We start from the raw sequence: 17,461 nt of genomic DNA, 5'->3' as shown, positions 1-17,461 counted from the left end.
CCAACAGCTAAGCAGATGCCAATCTGGCGTTCGGTGGGCCAGGTCCTCCTCTGACACTCTCCCTTCCAGATCTTACCGGTGTCCAAACCCAGCCACTCATGTATGGTCCTTGGCTCATCTGAATGGTAGCCATAGTTTTCATTTCCACTTTCCAACTTTGTCCCAAGAGTGTCTTTGCTTGTCTTCATAGTTGCAGATTTCCTAGAATTAGACCATTTGAAAAAGCCAATGTTCATCAGCAATGGATGTTGGGGTCTCACTGTCCACCCAGTGCATTCACAAAGAACTTACACAAGGCTGAAGTCCAGGCCCTGGCTCCGGGATGGTGCCCAGCATCGGGATGGGCTCTCATACCCACCAGGATGGCCGTGTAGAGCCTGCTTGCTCACACACTCCCCTCGTGGGAGAGAAATGGAACTTCATTATGGCACGTCCGTGGACCCCAATCCCCAGGTGGCTGATACTCTACTCTCAGACACCAGTGACTACATAAAGCAGGGTTGGCCAGCTATGACCCACAGACCCAATGTGGGCCCCCATCTCTTTCTATAAATAGAGTTTTGTTGGAACTTGTCAGCTTCCATATTGTCTGTGGCTGCTTTCCTGTTAGAGCAACAGGGTTGAGTAGCTGTGACAGAAAGCATGTGGCCCACAAAACCAAAGAGGTTTCCTCTCTGGCCCTCCATAGGAAAAGTACGCCTCTGAAATAAAGCAAAAATTGGTGCAGCGTCCCAGGGGAAGGAAGTTTGGCAGTAGATATCCAAAGACTGTTAAATATTTATGCTTTACCACTAAGAATTGATTATCAATCAAGGGAAATAAGCAAGGGTATGTGCAAATATTTACCTGAAAGGATGTTCATTCATGAGCTAGTGATGATTACATACAACTTCCTTCACCACATGTAGCCAGAAGATATTTTAAATTGCAGCATTATGCATATGAAAATTGTCTAATAAGATACTAAAAACTAGATGTGGTTTTAACACTCCCAACAAAACCACCACTGTCTAGAAATCCCCCCTTGACTGCATTTATAATTATGTAAATATTGCAGACATTTAAACTGTTTATTATAAGTCCTTGATGTAGTTACCTTAAAAATGCTTGCAGCTATATCTGGACAGCTGTGAGAAGGGCAGGAATGTCTCCATCCCTCCCCCTGGGGGGGTGAGCAGCGAACACTCCTAACCTGTCTGTCTAGTCAGCTTCATTGTCTTAAGCAACCCCGCTGGTCTCGCTGTCTCCACTGCCCTGGAAGTTCCAGTAGGACCTCTGCCTGATTCTTAAAATGGTCCTCAGATCCCTAGCCATGACTTAAAGTAGGAGGGCACCAGTCACGGTACAGAGTGTCCTCTTGTGGAAAAAGTGGCAAATGCCAGACACCAAGTAAAAATCTACTCCACTTTCCTAAGTGAGCAAGTCAAACATAGGCAGTAGGAACCCACCTATTTTATTCTACAGTTAATATCGCCCTATGAATTGATGATTGGCATACGTGTTTTTCAGAGTTGTCCACTTTTACTGCCTTATTTTGAGTAATATAGTCCTAAAATCCCACAGCTGTGTGTGTGGGTTGGTTTTCATTTGTGTTTTTTTGTTTGTTTGTTTGTTTTTTAGTTGGAGGCTAATTACTTCACAACATTTCAGTGGGTTTTGTCATACATTGATATGAATCAGCCATAGATTTACACGTATTCCCCATCCCAATCCCCCCTCCCACCTCCCTCTCCACCCGATTCCTCTGGGTCTTCCCAGTGCACCAGGCCCGAGCACTTGTTTTTATTTTCAGGAAGTTGACGTGATCGTAGACTTACCTTATTTCACTTTGATAACTAGATTCTGCAAAAAGAGAAAGAAAAGGAACAAAATTACATTAGCAAAATCAGGATAGTTATCTGAAAATAAAATCACATCAATTTTTATAGGCCCCCTGATTTTAAGTGCTCACATTACTGAGGGTGATCCAATAGGTATTTAGTTCCCCAACAGTGAACCATCAAATGACTTCAAACCTAAGGAAAGTAGAATTCACTGTTCACTATCATAGATAGAAGTATTTATGATACCTGGGTCCCTGAAATACAGTAGGTGCCCAGTGTGTACTTAGTGAGCACTGAATCTGATTCCTGAGGTTGTAGAGACTCCTTTTGTTCACCATGAGGACTGTGTTCCCAGCCCCTGCTGCCAGTCATTCAGTGCTTACCGGTCCAGACATCATGCCAGGGCTATGCAAGCTGTTATTTCCCTTAATCAAGAGGTGAGTGCTAGCATTATCACATTTTAAACAAACTAGATACTATTGCACAAGTATAACTATGTTTTTAACAGATAAGGAATTACATTGCTTAAGCATTATAGTTCTTCAATCTCAAATACATTTTCAGTCAATATGTACCAGTAGTATCAATTCATACAGTTCTGCCCACCCCTCAAAAGCTCATGTTAAATTGCTAGTGTTTTTAGTCAATGGATTCTTGGGCTGGAAGGAATCTAGCATTTCAACATGGGGAATAACACAGCCCCCACAATAGACCCAGGCCATCTGACGCTAAAACCAGTGTGCTTTGCATCTTCACCTTCCTATCTAGTGCCCCTATGCATCTTGTTTTATCAAGATCCAAAAAATATTTATTTTCCTTATTTTTTGGCTAATTTCTCACTTATTTTCAGTTCTAACAACATTACTGATTGACATCTCAAATTGAACCTCAGAAGCAATCTCATCTGAGTTAAAGGGGAGAGATTGGTCTCCCCGTGGTGATAGAGGACGCTGTTGTGTTCCTGTCAGGTTCGGTCTGAAGGAGAGGGACCCCTGATCCCACTGCTCTAGAAGCATGGATTCCCAAAGCCTCCAGGCCATGCAGTGGGGTCCCCAGGCATCCTCAGTCAGTCCCCAGGAGCCAGGCAGAGCACTGAGAATTCTTCAGGTACCAAAAAAGCGGAGCACCAGATAATATTTTTTTGTTGTTGTTTTTATTTACTTATTGTTTTGGCCACACCAGGTGGCATGCAAGATCTTAGCTCCCCAACCAGGGATTGAACCTGTGCCACCTGCATTGGGAGCACGGAGTCTTAACCACTGGACCACCAGGGAAGTTTCCCGAAAATACTTTTTAAAATCCTTGAATTTTAACAGTTTTAAGCATGGAAATAATTATCATGTGGAAGTCCAAGACTTTGCGGGACCCTCTATGTTTATGTCAAAGTGAAGTGTAGTGTCCATTGTGAATCAGCTTTTCAGAGATAAATAAGCAATAAACTCTAGGACAGATCACGTAAATGTTTATTATGTTAATTTATTTAATTCTCCTAACCAGTCTCTGGGCTTCCACGGCGGTTCAGTGGTAAAGAATCCACCTGTAAAGCAAGAAATGTGAGTTCGATCCCTGAGTCGGGAAGATCCCCTGGAGGAGGAAATGGCAACTTACTCCAGTATTTTTGTCTGGGCTACAATCCATGAGGTCACAAAGAGTCAGACACGACTTAGCAACAACAACAGCAACAACCAATCTCTAGGATAGGACTTATCCTCATTTTGTAAATGAGGAAACTAAGAATCAGAGGATCTCTGGGTACACAACCCATGCGGACCAGACCTTCTTATTAGGCTGGTGTGGAGCAGACAAAAGCCTAGGAGATGCAGAAGTCCAAATAACCAGAATGTTCTTCAACCATACCACAATAGCTAATGTCAGAAATAATAATCTGAAGGCAACAAGCAATCCTAGTCTCTTTTGAATTAAAATTTAAGTTATCCATAGTTTCCATTAAAATTCAGTGGGGTTAATAATGCATCTGTGACATACAGGAAAACTCCCAAGGAAAAACAAATTTCCATCGAATATGGGTCAACAGGGGTTCACTACTTTTCATTTCTGTTTCCTAGAGAATAAAAGTATGTCATTGTTTAGTTGCTAAGTCCAACTCTTTTGCAACCCCATGGACTGTAGCCCGCCAGGCTCCTCTGTCCATTGACTTCTCCAGGCAAGAATACTGGAATGGGTTGCCATTTCTCTCTCCAGGGGATCTTCCCAACCCAGGGATCGAGCCCGTGTCTCCTGCATTGGCAGGTGACTGAGCCACCACAAAAGTCTGAATAAAGGCATAGCACAGAAGTAATTCTCCAAGGACAAACTGAACCCATGCAGGAGCTAAATCTAGGCAAGTGGCCTAGTTAAGGTAGGACAATGGATGTCATAAGAAATATCTCACTAAGAGAGCAATTCCAAGTGAAAGAGGTAGATAACATGGTGCCTGGCAGACAAGCAGAAAGTGCTCACCAAATCACCTCGTGCTAGCAAAATTAACAGTACAATCAAACTGACATGTAGCCAAACATCAAACCTCTGACTTTTAAAAAAAACTCAAATATTCAAATAGGAGTATATGGAGGTTTTAGGAGAGAAATAAAGACAAAGATAGACACACATTCAGCACTTGGGTAGTCCTGAGTGGTACCTTGAGGTACCACTTGGGTAGCCCTGAGCCCGCACAACAAAGTGCCTGTGGTTTCCAAAGTCATGAACTAACTCCCACCCCAACACTGATTAACTCACCCCTCGGTTGAGCCTGCCCCCAAGCAAGGCCACTGCCTTCACATATCTTAGAGTATCTCAAAAGATTTCATTTAGAAGATGTGTACATATATTTATTAATTTTATTTGTACTATTTTTATTAACAGAAGACCATGTTTTTCTTTCTACCACTGCATCGATATTCACCTAGAAAAGGAGAGTCAGAATCCTGCAAAATAGAAAATAATCTTTTGATGTGCTCAGATAGGTAGATATTATTTTAGAAAGAAAAAAAAAGCGTAGCATCTGAATGACACATCAAAGTAGCCTTATATCCTTGCAAATAATGAAGTAGGAAATGGCAACCCACTCCAGTATTCTTGCCTGGAAAATTCCATGGACACGGGGGCCTGGCAGGCTGCAGTCCATGGGGTCTCAAAGAGTCGGACATGACTGAGCACACACGCCTTGCAAATAAACACACAACCATCTCTTAACCTTCTCAGGGTGTGAAGATCTGTCTTTCTTGAGGGGTTGGCTCAGGCTTCCTTCCAAAAAAAGCCAATGTATCTTTTGAAAGATTAGTGGATGAGCTAATGAACTACAAATGCTTGTACCAAAAATTAGAAAACACAAATCTATGTGAACAAAAGTAAATTACCTTCTTTCTCTGTCCTGGAGACACAGCAGCATAATATTATAATCAGAACAATGACCAGGATCAAAAGCAATGACAATGACACAGCAAGTAGAACTATGGCCCAGGTAGGCAATGAGGTACCTGGTTTATCAATACTGTCTATAAGGTAGAAAGGAGAAAAAAATATATTTTAGTGACGCTTGCCATTGTCAAGGGTATGTAATCACTGAATCTGCCACACTATAAATTAGATTACATTTTCCGACTATGTTGTAACTATTGGATCTGCTACAGCCAGATGTCAAAGGCTAAGTTCCCTTCAGTGTGATTAAATATTCAGTGTTCTACAGTATCTTCCATTACTGTCTCATCCATTTATTGCTACCAATAAATACCTGGCTAATAACACAGTCCTAACATTCTCTGGTCAACACCTCTAACATTCCTAAGAGGTGGATAAGCTGGGCTGGGCCACTCCTTAAGGCTGGAACAGTGGTTTCCATGCTCTGATACCATTTACTTACTCAAGAAATGCTTACTAACCAGATACATGCCCAGGAGTAGGATTGCTGGATCAAAACTCTAATTTGAAAAGAAACATGCACCCCTTTGTTTGCAGCAGCACTAGCCACAATAGCTGAAACTGGAAGAAAACTAAATGTCTATCAACAGATGAATGGATAGAGAAGATGTGGTACACAATGGAATACTAGTCAGCCACAAAAAAGAACGGAATAATGCCACTGGTAGCAGCATAGGTGGACTTAGAGATGATCATACTAAGTGAAGTAAGTCAGAGAGACAAATATCCTATGATATCACTTACATGTGAAATCTAAACTACAACACAACTGAACATATTTACAAAATGGAAACAGACTGACAGCTTCAAATACAAACTTACAGTTACCAAAGCGGAAAGGGGTGGAAGAGGGATGAATTAGGAGCTTGGGATTAGTGGATACAAACTATTACACATAGAATGAATAGACAATAAGGTTTACTACATAATACAGGGAAATATATTCAATGCCCTGTGATAAACTATATACCACCTCATGAGAAGAACTGACTCACTGGAAAAGACCCTGATGCTGGGAAAGACAGAAAGCAGGAGGAGAAGGGGACAACAGAAGATGAGATGGTTGGATGGCATCTCCGACTCAATGGACATGAATTTGAGCAAGCTCTGGGAGTTGGTGATGGACAGGGAAGCCTGGCATGCCGCAGTCCATGGGATCACAAAGAGTCGGACATAACTGAGCGACTGAACTGAACTGACCTATTCAGGGTTTCAAGTCATGCTTCATCACCATTTTATTTCAGGAATGGAAACAACTGATAAACTTTTGAAGTTGCTGTTATCTTATTTACATTAATGTACCCAGCAGTACTATAATATTGAAAAGGTGTTTCCCCCCAGAAAGTAATGACAATGATGATGTGATTTCCAAGTTGTTTATGGCAAAGACATGTTCCTTAGAAAGAGTTTTGATGTATGCAACTTTAAGTAGGGTTCTGATATCATGATTATGCAAAATACATTGTACTAATTAAGCGAGCCAGAAGTAGTAAGAAAATTTGTAATTATTCTGGTAATTTCTAGACAAATAAAAAGAAAGTGCAATCAAAACAAAAAGGAGAGCTGAGGAGAGAAAGAGAGAAGAAAAGCCATTTTAATTTTCATGGCCATGTCCTAGGGGGCACTTTCCAAGACACGTCATATGGTTGTCTAAATTGAAATTTAATCTAATTTACATTACATACAATTACATACTCAGCACCAGTCATTCCAGCACATTTCAAGGGCTCAGTTGCCCCAAATAAAGAACCTCACCATCAGGGAGAGTCCAATGGGATCACATCACCTTCTCAATCTTTCCCTGATGGCTAATAAATGCATGAAAAGATGTTCAACGTTGCTCATTATTATAGAAATGCAAATCAAAACTACAATGAGGTATCACCTCACATTGGTCAAAATGGCCAGCATCAAAAAATCTACAAATAATAGGTGCTGAAGAGGGTGTGGAAAAAAGGGAACCCTCTTGCACTGTTGGTAGGAATGTAAATCTATCAGCCATTATGGAGAACAGTATGGAGATTCCTTTAAAAACTAAGAATAAAACTACCATATGACCCAGCAATCCCACTTCTAGGCATATACCCTGGGAAAACCATAATTGAAAAAGACACATGTACCCCCAGTATTCATTGCAGCACTATTTACAATAGCTAGGACACAAAAACAACCTAGATGTCCATCAACAGATGAACGGTTAAAGAAGCTGTGGTACATACATACAAAGGAATATTACTCAGCCATGAAAAGGAACACATTTGAGTCAGCTCCATGAGGTGGGTGAACCTAGAGTCTATTACAGAAGTAAGTCAGAGAGAGAGAAACAAATATATACTAACATATATATATATGGAATCTAGAAAGATGGTACCAATAACTCTATTTGTAGGGCAGCAATGGAGATGCAGACATAGAGAACAGACTTATGGACTTAGTGGGGGAAGGAGAGAGTGGGACAAATTGGAAGAGTAGCTTGGAAACAAAATTTTAAAAAATTACCATATGTAAAACAGATAGTGAACGGGAGTTTGCTGTATGAAGCAGGGAGCTCAAACCCCCTGCTCTGTAACAACCTAGAGGGGTGGGACAGTTTGGGAAATAGGAAGGAGTTTCAAAAGGGAGGGGACATATGTATACCCATGACTGATTCATGTTGATATATGGCAGAAACCAACACAATATTGTAAAGCAATTATCCTCTAATTAAACATAAATTTAAAAAATAATTTTATAACAACATGTTTAAGTTGATCTGTTTAAATGTGAATTGCTATTCAAGAAAGTCTGTCACTCAACTGTGGGTGCTTGGGTAGCATCTCAGTGTAAATGTGTGCTATTTTATTAGATGTCAGTCATTAGAAAAATATTAAAACAACAGACTTTCTATGAAGGAAAATAGGATTTGCTTGTAAATCAATGGCCTCCCCACACTTTGGAACCAGAGATTATAGCTGAAAAATGTCTCTTGGATGTTCCTACTTAGAGTTTTCCTTGAAATCATAGTTTCAAAGTTAAAGGCTCAGAATAAGTTGCATGAATGGTTATAGATGATCACTAATGCTTTGGTGTCGACCTCTGGGTGCTGACCTCTGGGTGTGGACTTCAGGATGAGCAAGGATCCCACTGCAGAATAACCCACAGACTTATCTCAAAGCAAGCACTGAAATTCAGAGAACTCTGAATTTTGAAGAACTATATAATATAAAAAAATATTTGCCTTTTGTCCTTCGTGCAAAGCTTCTCTGCATTACCTATGATGGCTTTTTTATATTTCTTTCTTTTTTTAACATCTCGTATTCAATGCCACCTTAAATGTCTGTGAAATTGGTCACTATAAGGTCCATTCTTCCTACACTTCTGCTCCTATCTAAACTAGACTTGTCCCCACAAGGACCATGTCTTATTCTCCTTATACCCCAAACAACAGGCATATTAAAATTGGGCATGTTGAACCAACGAATCAATCGATGGATGGATAGAAGGATGGATGGACAGATGAAGAGACTGTTTCCTTCTGACTCTACATGGAGAAGAGAAATCTGTACACTAGGCTGTCAGCTGCAGCTGAGCCAGAATTGGGACTCACCTTTCTCCTCATATTGAGATGCTTGGACAAGGATTACAGGACTTTAGAAAAGTCAACTAATATCTATCTCCACATCAGCCACTATTCTTCTAAGGTAAGCTGGGACAGATAGAGGTAAGAAAAGATTTACCCCCCAAAAAATGAAGGGGGAGGTAACAGAATTATCACTCCCCATGTCATCCTCCCTAGCCCCATAAATGGAGCTTCAAAACAAGTAAGTCTTTAAATTAGGAGTTTGGGATTAATACATCAGTCAGTTCAGTCATTCAGTCATGTCCGACTCTTTGCAACTCCATGGACTGCAGCACACCACACTTCCCTGTCCATCACCAACTCGTGGAGTTTACTCAAACTCATGCCCACTGAGTCGGTGATGCCATCCAGCCATCTCACCCTCTGTCATCCCCTTTTCCTCCCGCCTTCAATCTTTCCCAGCATCAGCATCTTTTCTAATGAGTCAGCTCTTCGCATCAGGTGGTCAAAGTATTGGAGTTTCAGCTTCAACATCAGTCCTTCCAATGAATATTCAGGACTGATTTCCTTTAGGATGGACTGATTGGATCTCCTTGTAGTACAAGGGACTCTCCAAAACAGTCTTCTCCAACACCACAATTCAAAAGCATCAACTCTTCGGTGCTCAGCTTTCTTTATAGTCCAACTCTCACATCCATACATGAATATTGGAAAACCCATAGCCTTGACTAGACGGACCTTTGTTGGCAAAGCAATGTCTCTGCTTTTTAATATGCTGTCTAGGTTGGTCATAACTTTTCTTCCAAGGAGTAAACATATTTTAATTTCATGGCTGCAGTCACCATCTACAATGACTTTGGAGCCCTCCAAATAAAGTCTCTCACTCTTTTCACTATTTCCCCACCTATTTGCCATGAAGTGATGGGACCAGATGCCATGATCTTAGTTTTCTGAATGTTGAGCTTTAAGACAACTTTTTCACTCTCCTCTTTCACTTTCATCAAGAGGCTCTTCAGTTCCTCTTCACTTTCTGCCATAAGGGTGGTGTCATCTCCATATCTAAGGTTATTGATATTTCTCCTGGCAATCTTGATTCTAGCTAGTGCTTCATCCAGTCCAGTGTTTCTCATGATGTACTCTGCATATAAGTTAAATAAACACAGTGACAATATACAGCCTTGACGTACTCATTTTCCTATTTGGAACCAGTCTGTTGTTCCATGTCCAATTCTAACTGTTGTTCCCTGACCTGTATGCAGATTTCTCAAGAGACAGGTCAGGTGGTCTGGTATTCCCACCTCTTTCAGAATTTTCCGGTTTGTTGCGATCCACACAGTCAAAGGCTTTGGCATAGTCAATAAAGCAGAAATAGATGTTTGTCTGGAACTCTCTTGCTTTGTCGATGATCCAATGGATGTTATCAATTTGATCTCTGGTTCCTCTGCCTTTTCTAAAACCAGACTGAACATCTGGAAGTTCATGGTTCACATATTGCTGAAGCCTGGCTTGGGGAATTTTGAGCATTACTTTACTAGCGTGTGAGATGAGTGCAATTGTGCAGTAGTTTGAGCATTCTTTGGCATTGCCTTTCTTTGGGATTGGAATGAAAACTAATCTTTTCCAGTCCTATGGCTACTGCTGAGTTTTCCAAATTTACTGGCAGATTGAGTGTAGCACTTTCACAGCATCATCTTTCAGGATTTGAAATAACTCAACTGGAATTCCATCACCTCCACTTGCTTTGTTCGTAGTGATGCTTCCTAAGGCCCACTTGACTTCACATTCCAGGATGTCTGGTTCTTGGTGAGTGATCACATCATCATGATTATCTGGGTAGTGAAGATTTTTTTGTACAGTTCTTCTGTGTATTCTTGCCACCTCTTCTTAATATCTTCTGCTTCTGTTAGGTCCATACCATTTCTGTCCTTTATTGAGCCCATCTTTGCATGAAGTGTTCCCTTGGGATCTCTAATTTTTTGAAAGAGATCTTTAGTCTTTCCCGTTCTATTGTTTTCCTCTATTTCTTTGCACTGACCACTGAGGAAGGCTTTCTTATCTCTCCTTGCTATTCTTTGGAACTCTGCATTCAAATGGGTATATCTATATATAAAATAGATAAACAACAAGGACCTACGGTATAGTACAGGAAGCTATACTCAATATTTTATAATAATTTAGATTTAGGGAAGATAATCGGGAAAAGAATATATACCTGGATCACTGTGTTGTACACCTGAAACTAACACAACATTGTAAATCATCTACTCTTCAATTTAAAACAATAAAAATGAGATAAAATACAGTATATGGTCAAAAAACAAGCCAGTCTCTTAACATCAGTCACATCCAGAGAGTAACATGACTCGTCCCCTTGCTCCACAGAAAGCAGACTCCCAATCATCACCTGAATTGCTTGCTGTGCTCATGGATTCAGAGCCAGCTCCCTCGCTGCCGAGTCAGGGTCTGAAATGGTACCCCAGGTGATTCTGAGGCAGGTGGTTGGTGATCCACGCTTTGAGAATCCCTGAGTGCAGTCAAGATGTAAACACTGCCCAAGCAAACGGCCACATTCCAGGGAAGCCCTATATTCTCCCTCCCACTGATATGATGACAAAATTATTAAACCCAGAACTGCTTTAGGATATTCACACTCCGTCCACTCTTGGGAAGCCTTGTGACCTGGAGTGCTTCAGGCTCCGTGTCAATAGAACCAATCAAATTTCACGACCACCATGTGCCTACGCTCCCTTGAGCCTTGGGCTTATATGTTAGTAACAATTCTCACCCCACCAGGCTGTTCAGAAACTCAAGAGGCACGGGCAAAGTGCCAAACGCTGTGAGGTCCAGCACACATGTTCCAGATTACAGTGTTCATCATAAATTCGGTCTGATGAACTCTTTTTACAAACTGAAGTTTGAAAAGAATAGGAGCTTTTATAAGAAGGGAGCCAGCAGAGGTGGGTCTGGTTTAAGATTCAAGAGAAAAGCTTGAAATTCTTACTGGAAAAAGTCAACACACTGTTGACTTACTCAAATGCTCTATCAGGGGCGTTTCTTTTGCTGCTGGAAAAAACTCTCAGCATGCCAACTTGGGTCAGCTGTTTCTTAGCATGACAATCTTCCCCCCAATCTTGCACAGAAAGATAACTCTAGGGAGGGCTTATTTGAAGGAAGGGAGGCCACCTCGCTGGCATGGGAGATGGAATCAAAAAGAGAGAGGCAGGGTGCACCTGCCTGCCTCTCGTGTCCCTTAATTCAACCACCAAGTTCAAAAGAGGGCTGCCTGCACTCACCTAAAAGCCCCAGGCTCTCACCAACATGGCAACTTACATCAGGAACCACACAGCTCGGATTTTTGCTTCTTATTGGCTGTGACCTTGCTACCCTGGGGGTCAAATCTCCCACAGTTTCCCACCTAAGAAAAACTTATGCCCTCTCTCTGCTCCAGGGGAACCCCAAGAAAAGTGTGGGGTGTGCGTTGTAAACAGATGTAATTTAGGATTGGAGCCATACAGAGGAAACTTCCTTCAGTTCAGCTCAGTCGCTCAGTCATGTCCGACTCTATGTGACCCCATGGACTGCAGCACGCCAGGCCTCCCTGTCCATCACCAACTCCCGGAGCTTCCTCAAAGTCATGTCTATCGAGTCATGATGCCATCCAACCATCTCATCCTCTGTTGGCCCCTTCTTCTCCCACCTTCAATCTTTCCCAGCATCAGGATCTTTTCTAGTGACTCAGTTCTTCACATCAGGTGGTCAAAGTATTGGAGCTTCAGCTTCAGCATCAATCCTTCCAATGAATATTCAGGACTGATTTCCTTTAGGATGGACTGGTTGGATCTCCTTGCAGTCCAAGGGACTCTCCAGAGTCTTCTCCAACACCACAGTTTAAAAGCATCAGTTCTTCGGTGCTCAGCTTTCTTTATAGTCCAACTCTCACATCCATACGTGACCACTGGAAAAACCATAGCCTTGACTAGACAGACGTTTATTGGCAAAGTAATGTCTCTGCTTTTTAATATGCTGTCTAGGTTAATCATATCTTTCCTTCCTTACTTTAATAATAACTTTTAATTGATTTCATAGTATATATATATATATATATATATATATATGTACACACATGCATATATATCACAGGTATCTATGTTTAGCATGAGGCTAATTTTTAATTGAGGAAGGCTTCTGTGGTGACTCAGTGGTAAAGAATCCACCTGCCAATGCAAGAGATGACGGTTCAATCCCTGGGTCAGGAAGACCCCTGGAGAAGGAAATGGCAACCCACTCCAGTATTTTTGCCTGGAAAACTGGATGGACAGAGGAGCCTGGCCAGCTACAGTCCACTGGGGTCTCAAAAGAGTCAGACATTGCTGAGCAACTAAACAACAACAATTTTTAAATGAGCACATTTACAGTGGATTGAAAGAAAGAGAAACAATAGTCCTATATTAATAAAATGAAAATCATCACAGTAGACAGAAAACAGAATCTTGGGATGATCTCACCCATTACCCAACCCCTTCATCGTGCAAATAAGACACTCAGGATAAAACTCCATTAAAGGTAAGCCAAGGGCGCTCAGAGCAGGGAAGCCCCAGAGTCTCTGACTCTTTATCCCACCACGTTGGGTCTCTAATCTGGAAAATCCCTGCCTGGAAAGTTTCGGCCCATGTCCTGTAGGAATCAGGGACTCTCAGTGGACACCAGTCCCTGATTTGTCTTAGCAAAGGGTGTGGGCACAATGATTGAAGATGGAAAGCAGATTTGCAGATGAGGATGAATATACTATGGGCTTCTCTGGTGGCTCAGATGATAAAGAATCTGCCTGCAGTAGAGGAGACCCAGGTTCAATCCCTGGGTGTACTATACCTGTTACCCACAAACAGTGACTAAGTAAGATTATCTCCAAGTTCAACACCACCTGCCTTCCTCCCTCCCATAACTGCCTGCACACGAGGACTGCAAGACTGAATTTACAGTGTGACTTTTATCTCAGCTCCGAGATTGTCCTTTTTCCATCTGTGAAGAAAAGGAAAATAGATCCCAGGTGCTCTCACAGAAGTGCTCAGAGTTTTAAAAGGGCACATAGACTTTCTCAAAGCCAGCAGGATGACTGCAAAATGTCACTACCAGAATGTGCAAAATATGCTCCTATGTGGACCAGAAAGTACATGGGAGATCACTGAATCCACAAAATAAGTGAGAACTGTGGCTCACTCTCCTGTCCTATAGGCTCTGGTGTAGGCACTGGATGTTTTAACCCACTTCTCACACCAACAACCACCCTAGATGGTAGGGATTATTATTATTATCTGTTTCACAGATGAGAAAACTGAGGCTCGGAGAGGTTAAGTCACCTGCCTAATGTCACACAGTGAGTAAGAAGGCAAGCTGGGAATTGAGTCCATGCTGTCTGGCATCAAGTCTGTGAAGAGTAGCATCTGATGAGGCTGGGCTGGGAGGTGGGGCCTTAGAAAGGTTCCATTTCAGTAGTTCCTAATCCTGCTTGCTCGGTAATTTGGGAGCTTTTTTTAAAAAAAAATAATAATAAATGCTGACTTCCAGACTCTATACAGACTGAGACAGAAATCTGGGGTGGGGCCTGAGAATCAGCATACGTGTTAAAGCTCCCTTAACAAGCAGCCAAGGAGGGAAAATGTGTGTCCTATTCTCTCCCCTGCCCCTCATTTGACCCACAAGAAAACTATGCCACGAAGGCCAAGGACTTGCCCAATGTCACAGAACTAGTGCCCAAATTCCGACAAGGATGGTCACACCCACCACTCTTGTCTGCTCTCAAAAGGACCATGTCCCACAGAACTCAGATCTCACCAGGAATCACCACAGTCTACAAGGCAATCATGTGTCCTAAAACGATGGCTTCACTTGCACTGCCCACAGCCTGCACACTTGTAACTTTGTGGAGAAAATGACCCAGGCGGTCAGACAGAGGGTTGAGGGAGCTTGGCTCAAGGCAGGAGTGAAGGGGGCTTTCACCTTCTCACTGTCTGTACGTTTGCAATCTTAAAGTCTGTGTTACCTCTATAATCAAGAAAATCAATTTAAAAAGACACCAGCATGCGCCTTTCAATATGCTTTTCTTTATAGAATCAATAAGCACTTCACGCAACCTTTTGGCTTGAACTCATCAAGCTTCCTAAGCTGTCAATGTCACTTTCCTCAAGGGCTCAAAAGGATTACCCCCCAAATGAACACAAACTCCTTGCACTTTTAGGAAATGGGTGACAGGACTGATGTTTTTATCTGATCAAGCACAGCCTCGTGCATTCTCCGAAACGTGGCTTGGCTCCCAGAAGCCAGCTCCCCTAGCCCAGGTGGTAACGAGGTCTTCAGCTACTAAAACTTGCATAAAACACACAACACAGCACCAGCCACCAGCTGCTCTCGATCTTGATGAATAATTTAGAAACAAATTCAGTTCTCCAAATGAGTCCAATAAAATGGGACTCATTGCAACATACCCATCACGCTCTCCTCTGTGAAGCTGTTGGAACTCCAGATGCCATAATTAAGCCTGCTCACTTCACTGGTCCCGGGCTAAGAAGAATTCAGCCAAATTAAAGCCATCAAGGGAAATTGAATGCCCCTTGCCCTTTCCCTACAAAAGACAAACTTTGCAGACAAGCTCATCTCCAGATCCATTTCTACAAGGCATCATCAGTCATACCAGAGCTCTTTGTTGCTTTATTGCCTTAATAAAGTGTGTGGTTTGAACAGTTTCGTTCCATTTGGTGCTAATAGAACTTTTTTTTTTTCAATCTTCCCTTTCAAACCCTGGACCATACTTTGTCACCTTTAAATTGCCTGAAAGCAAGCTGGGTTGGCTCCTTGGAGAGATGGGCAATTCTAGGCCGGAACAGGGGAAATGCAAAGAAAATTTGGAACATCTTAATGAGCCAAGTGCTCAGAAACTAAGAGGGACACATCAGAAGGACACCAGAGCCAGCTGAAATGGGTTCCCCCTGGCCAAAATTGGAATATCAGAACTGATAGGGATGGGAGTAAATTACAATGTATTGGATAAAAATGAGTCATACCAAACTGTAAAAAAAAAAAAAAAAAGAAGAAGAAGAAGAAGAAAGAAAAGGAAGAAAGAGACAGCAATGTCTCTTCTTTGCAGAAGAATGTGTGTGCTCATTTGTTCAGTCATGTCCAACTCTTTATGACTCCCTGGATGGTAGCCTGCTAGGCTCCCTGTCCATGGGATTATCCAGGCAAGAATACTGGAGTGGGTTACCGTTTCCTACCACAGGGGATCTTCCCAACCCAGGGATGGGACCCATGTCTCTTATGTCTCCTGCACTGGCAGGCAGATTCTTCATCACTGTGTCACCTGGGAAACCTGTTACAGAAAAATGACAACTAAAAAATATAGAAAAATTGTGGAACCAGAAAATCATTCTTTTACAACCACCAAAGAAATAAGCAATTTGGGCAGTGACTTATCCATGAATGCAAATATTATTAGGTGAAAGACTGTCAAGAAACAGATATTCACACAGTATTTGTAGATTATATATTAATTATAAAAGCTAAAATGTACCTTTACAATAGAGAAATCTGGGAGACATTGCTTCAATCAGATGATCAAACGTATTACCAGTCATCAAGAAAACTGGCATCACATGACCAAATGACAGTACTCATATCTTGGCAAAAATATTTGACCTTCATCAAGTGTGTTGGGAAAACTCAGACAAATCCATATTGAAGGGCTTCTTGCAATAAAGGTCTGGATCCTTCAAAGATGTTTATCAGAAAAGACAAAAAAGGTGGGGGGACCACTGGATATTAAAGGAGACCAAAGAAGATATGACAATGAAAGGTAACACATGGTCTTTAGCTGGATACTGGTTTGGGGGGAGAAACATCTAGAAAGGATGATGGGAGAGATTTGAATATGAACCGAATATTGTGTAATAGTATTGTATCAGTGTTAAAGCTCCTGACTTCCAAGAACATTGGGGTTAATTAGAATGGCCTTGTTCTTAGGATACATATGCTGGGGTATTTAGGGGTAAAGTGTCATAAAACTCCAAGCAAATCTTAAATGGGAAGGAAGGAAGGAAAGAGAGTGAAAAAAAAATTGTAAAAAGAGCAAGGGAAGGATGGACGGAAGACAGGGAGGGGGAAGACAAGGAGGGAGGGAGGGAAAGAAAAGCTGAGAGAGAGAAGCAAATGTGAGAAGCTGTTCACATCTGTTGTGTCTAAGTGAAGATACATTGGTACTCCTTGTACTATTCTTGCAAATTTTCTAAAGGTTTTTAATTGTCCAAACTAGTAAGAAAAGCAAGTTAGGTTTGAATTCTAGCTTCCTTTTCATATACAGTCTTAGTAGGAAATAAGCTAAATTCTTTGGAATCTCATAAGCTGAAATAAGTTAACCCTGACTTAAAACCAAAAAACACAGATTTCTGTAATATTTACCATCAAAAAGACAGATATTCACAGAAGCAGGTCAAAGCTCTGGCAGTCCCGAGCTCCCATTTCTGTTGGCAACCACCAGTTGGAGCTGGTCCACCTGCTCTGTGTGGACGGGGCATGCTCTCTGATTCCTAACAAGCCCCTACAATCTGCCTCTTACCTGATGCGTGTATTCACCCATGCTTTCATTTTTGTTGTCTGCCTGGTCTCTGGGGAT

The 17,461-nt window shown here is 41.8% G+C and overlaps 1 protein-coding gene across 5 annotated transcripts in view; it reads right to left on the bottom strand.

Moving 5' to 3' along the window:
* IGSF5 (immunoglobulin superfamily member 5) overlaps positions 1 to 17,461 on the bottom strand; it is a 53,702-nt gene that overhangs the window by 13,743 nt on the left and 22,498 nt on the right. For 2 of the 5 annotated variants that reach the window (XM_043474085.1, XM_043474087.1), the window contains 2 exons: positions 1,818 to 1,842; positions 77 to 201 (listed from right to left, as the gene is read on the bottom strand). In XM_043474085.1, coding sequence (XP_043330020.1) covers positions 77 to 201; positions 1,818 to 1,842 — 150 coding nt within the window. Of the gene's footprint in view, positions 1 to 76; positions 202 to 1,817; positions 1,843 to 5,179; positions 5,318 to 17,461 lie in introns of all 5 variants that reach the window. The other 3 variants (XM_043474083.1, XM_043474084.1, XM_043474086.1) reach the window with 3 other exon arrangements.

Source organism: Cervus canadensis, chromosome 7 (assembly GCF_019320065.1).
Source record: "Cervus canadensis isolate Bull #8, Minnesota chromosome 7, ASM1932006v1, whole genome shotgun sequence".
Taxonomy (NCBI): Eukaryota; Metazoa; Chordata; class Mammalia; order Artiodactyla; family Cervidae; genus Cervus; species Cervus canadensis.
Note: the sequence above shows the minus strand (reverse complement) of the source record. Positions and strands in the feature narration are given on the sequence as shown.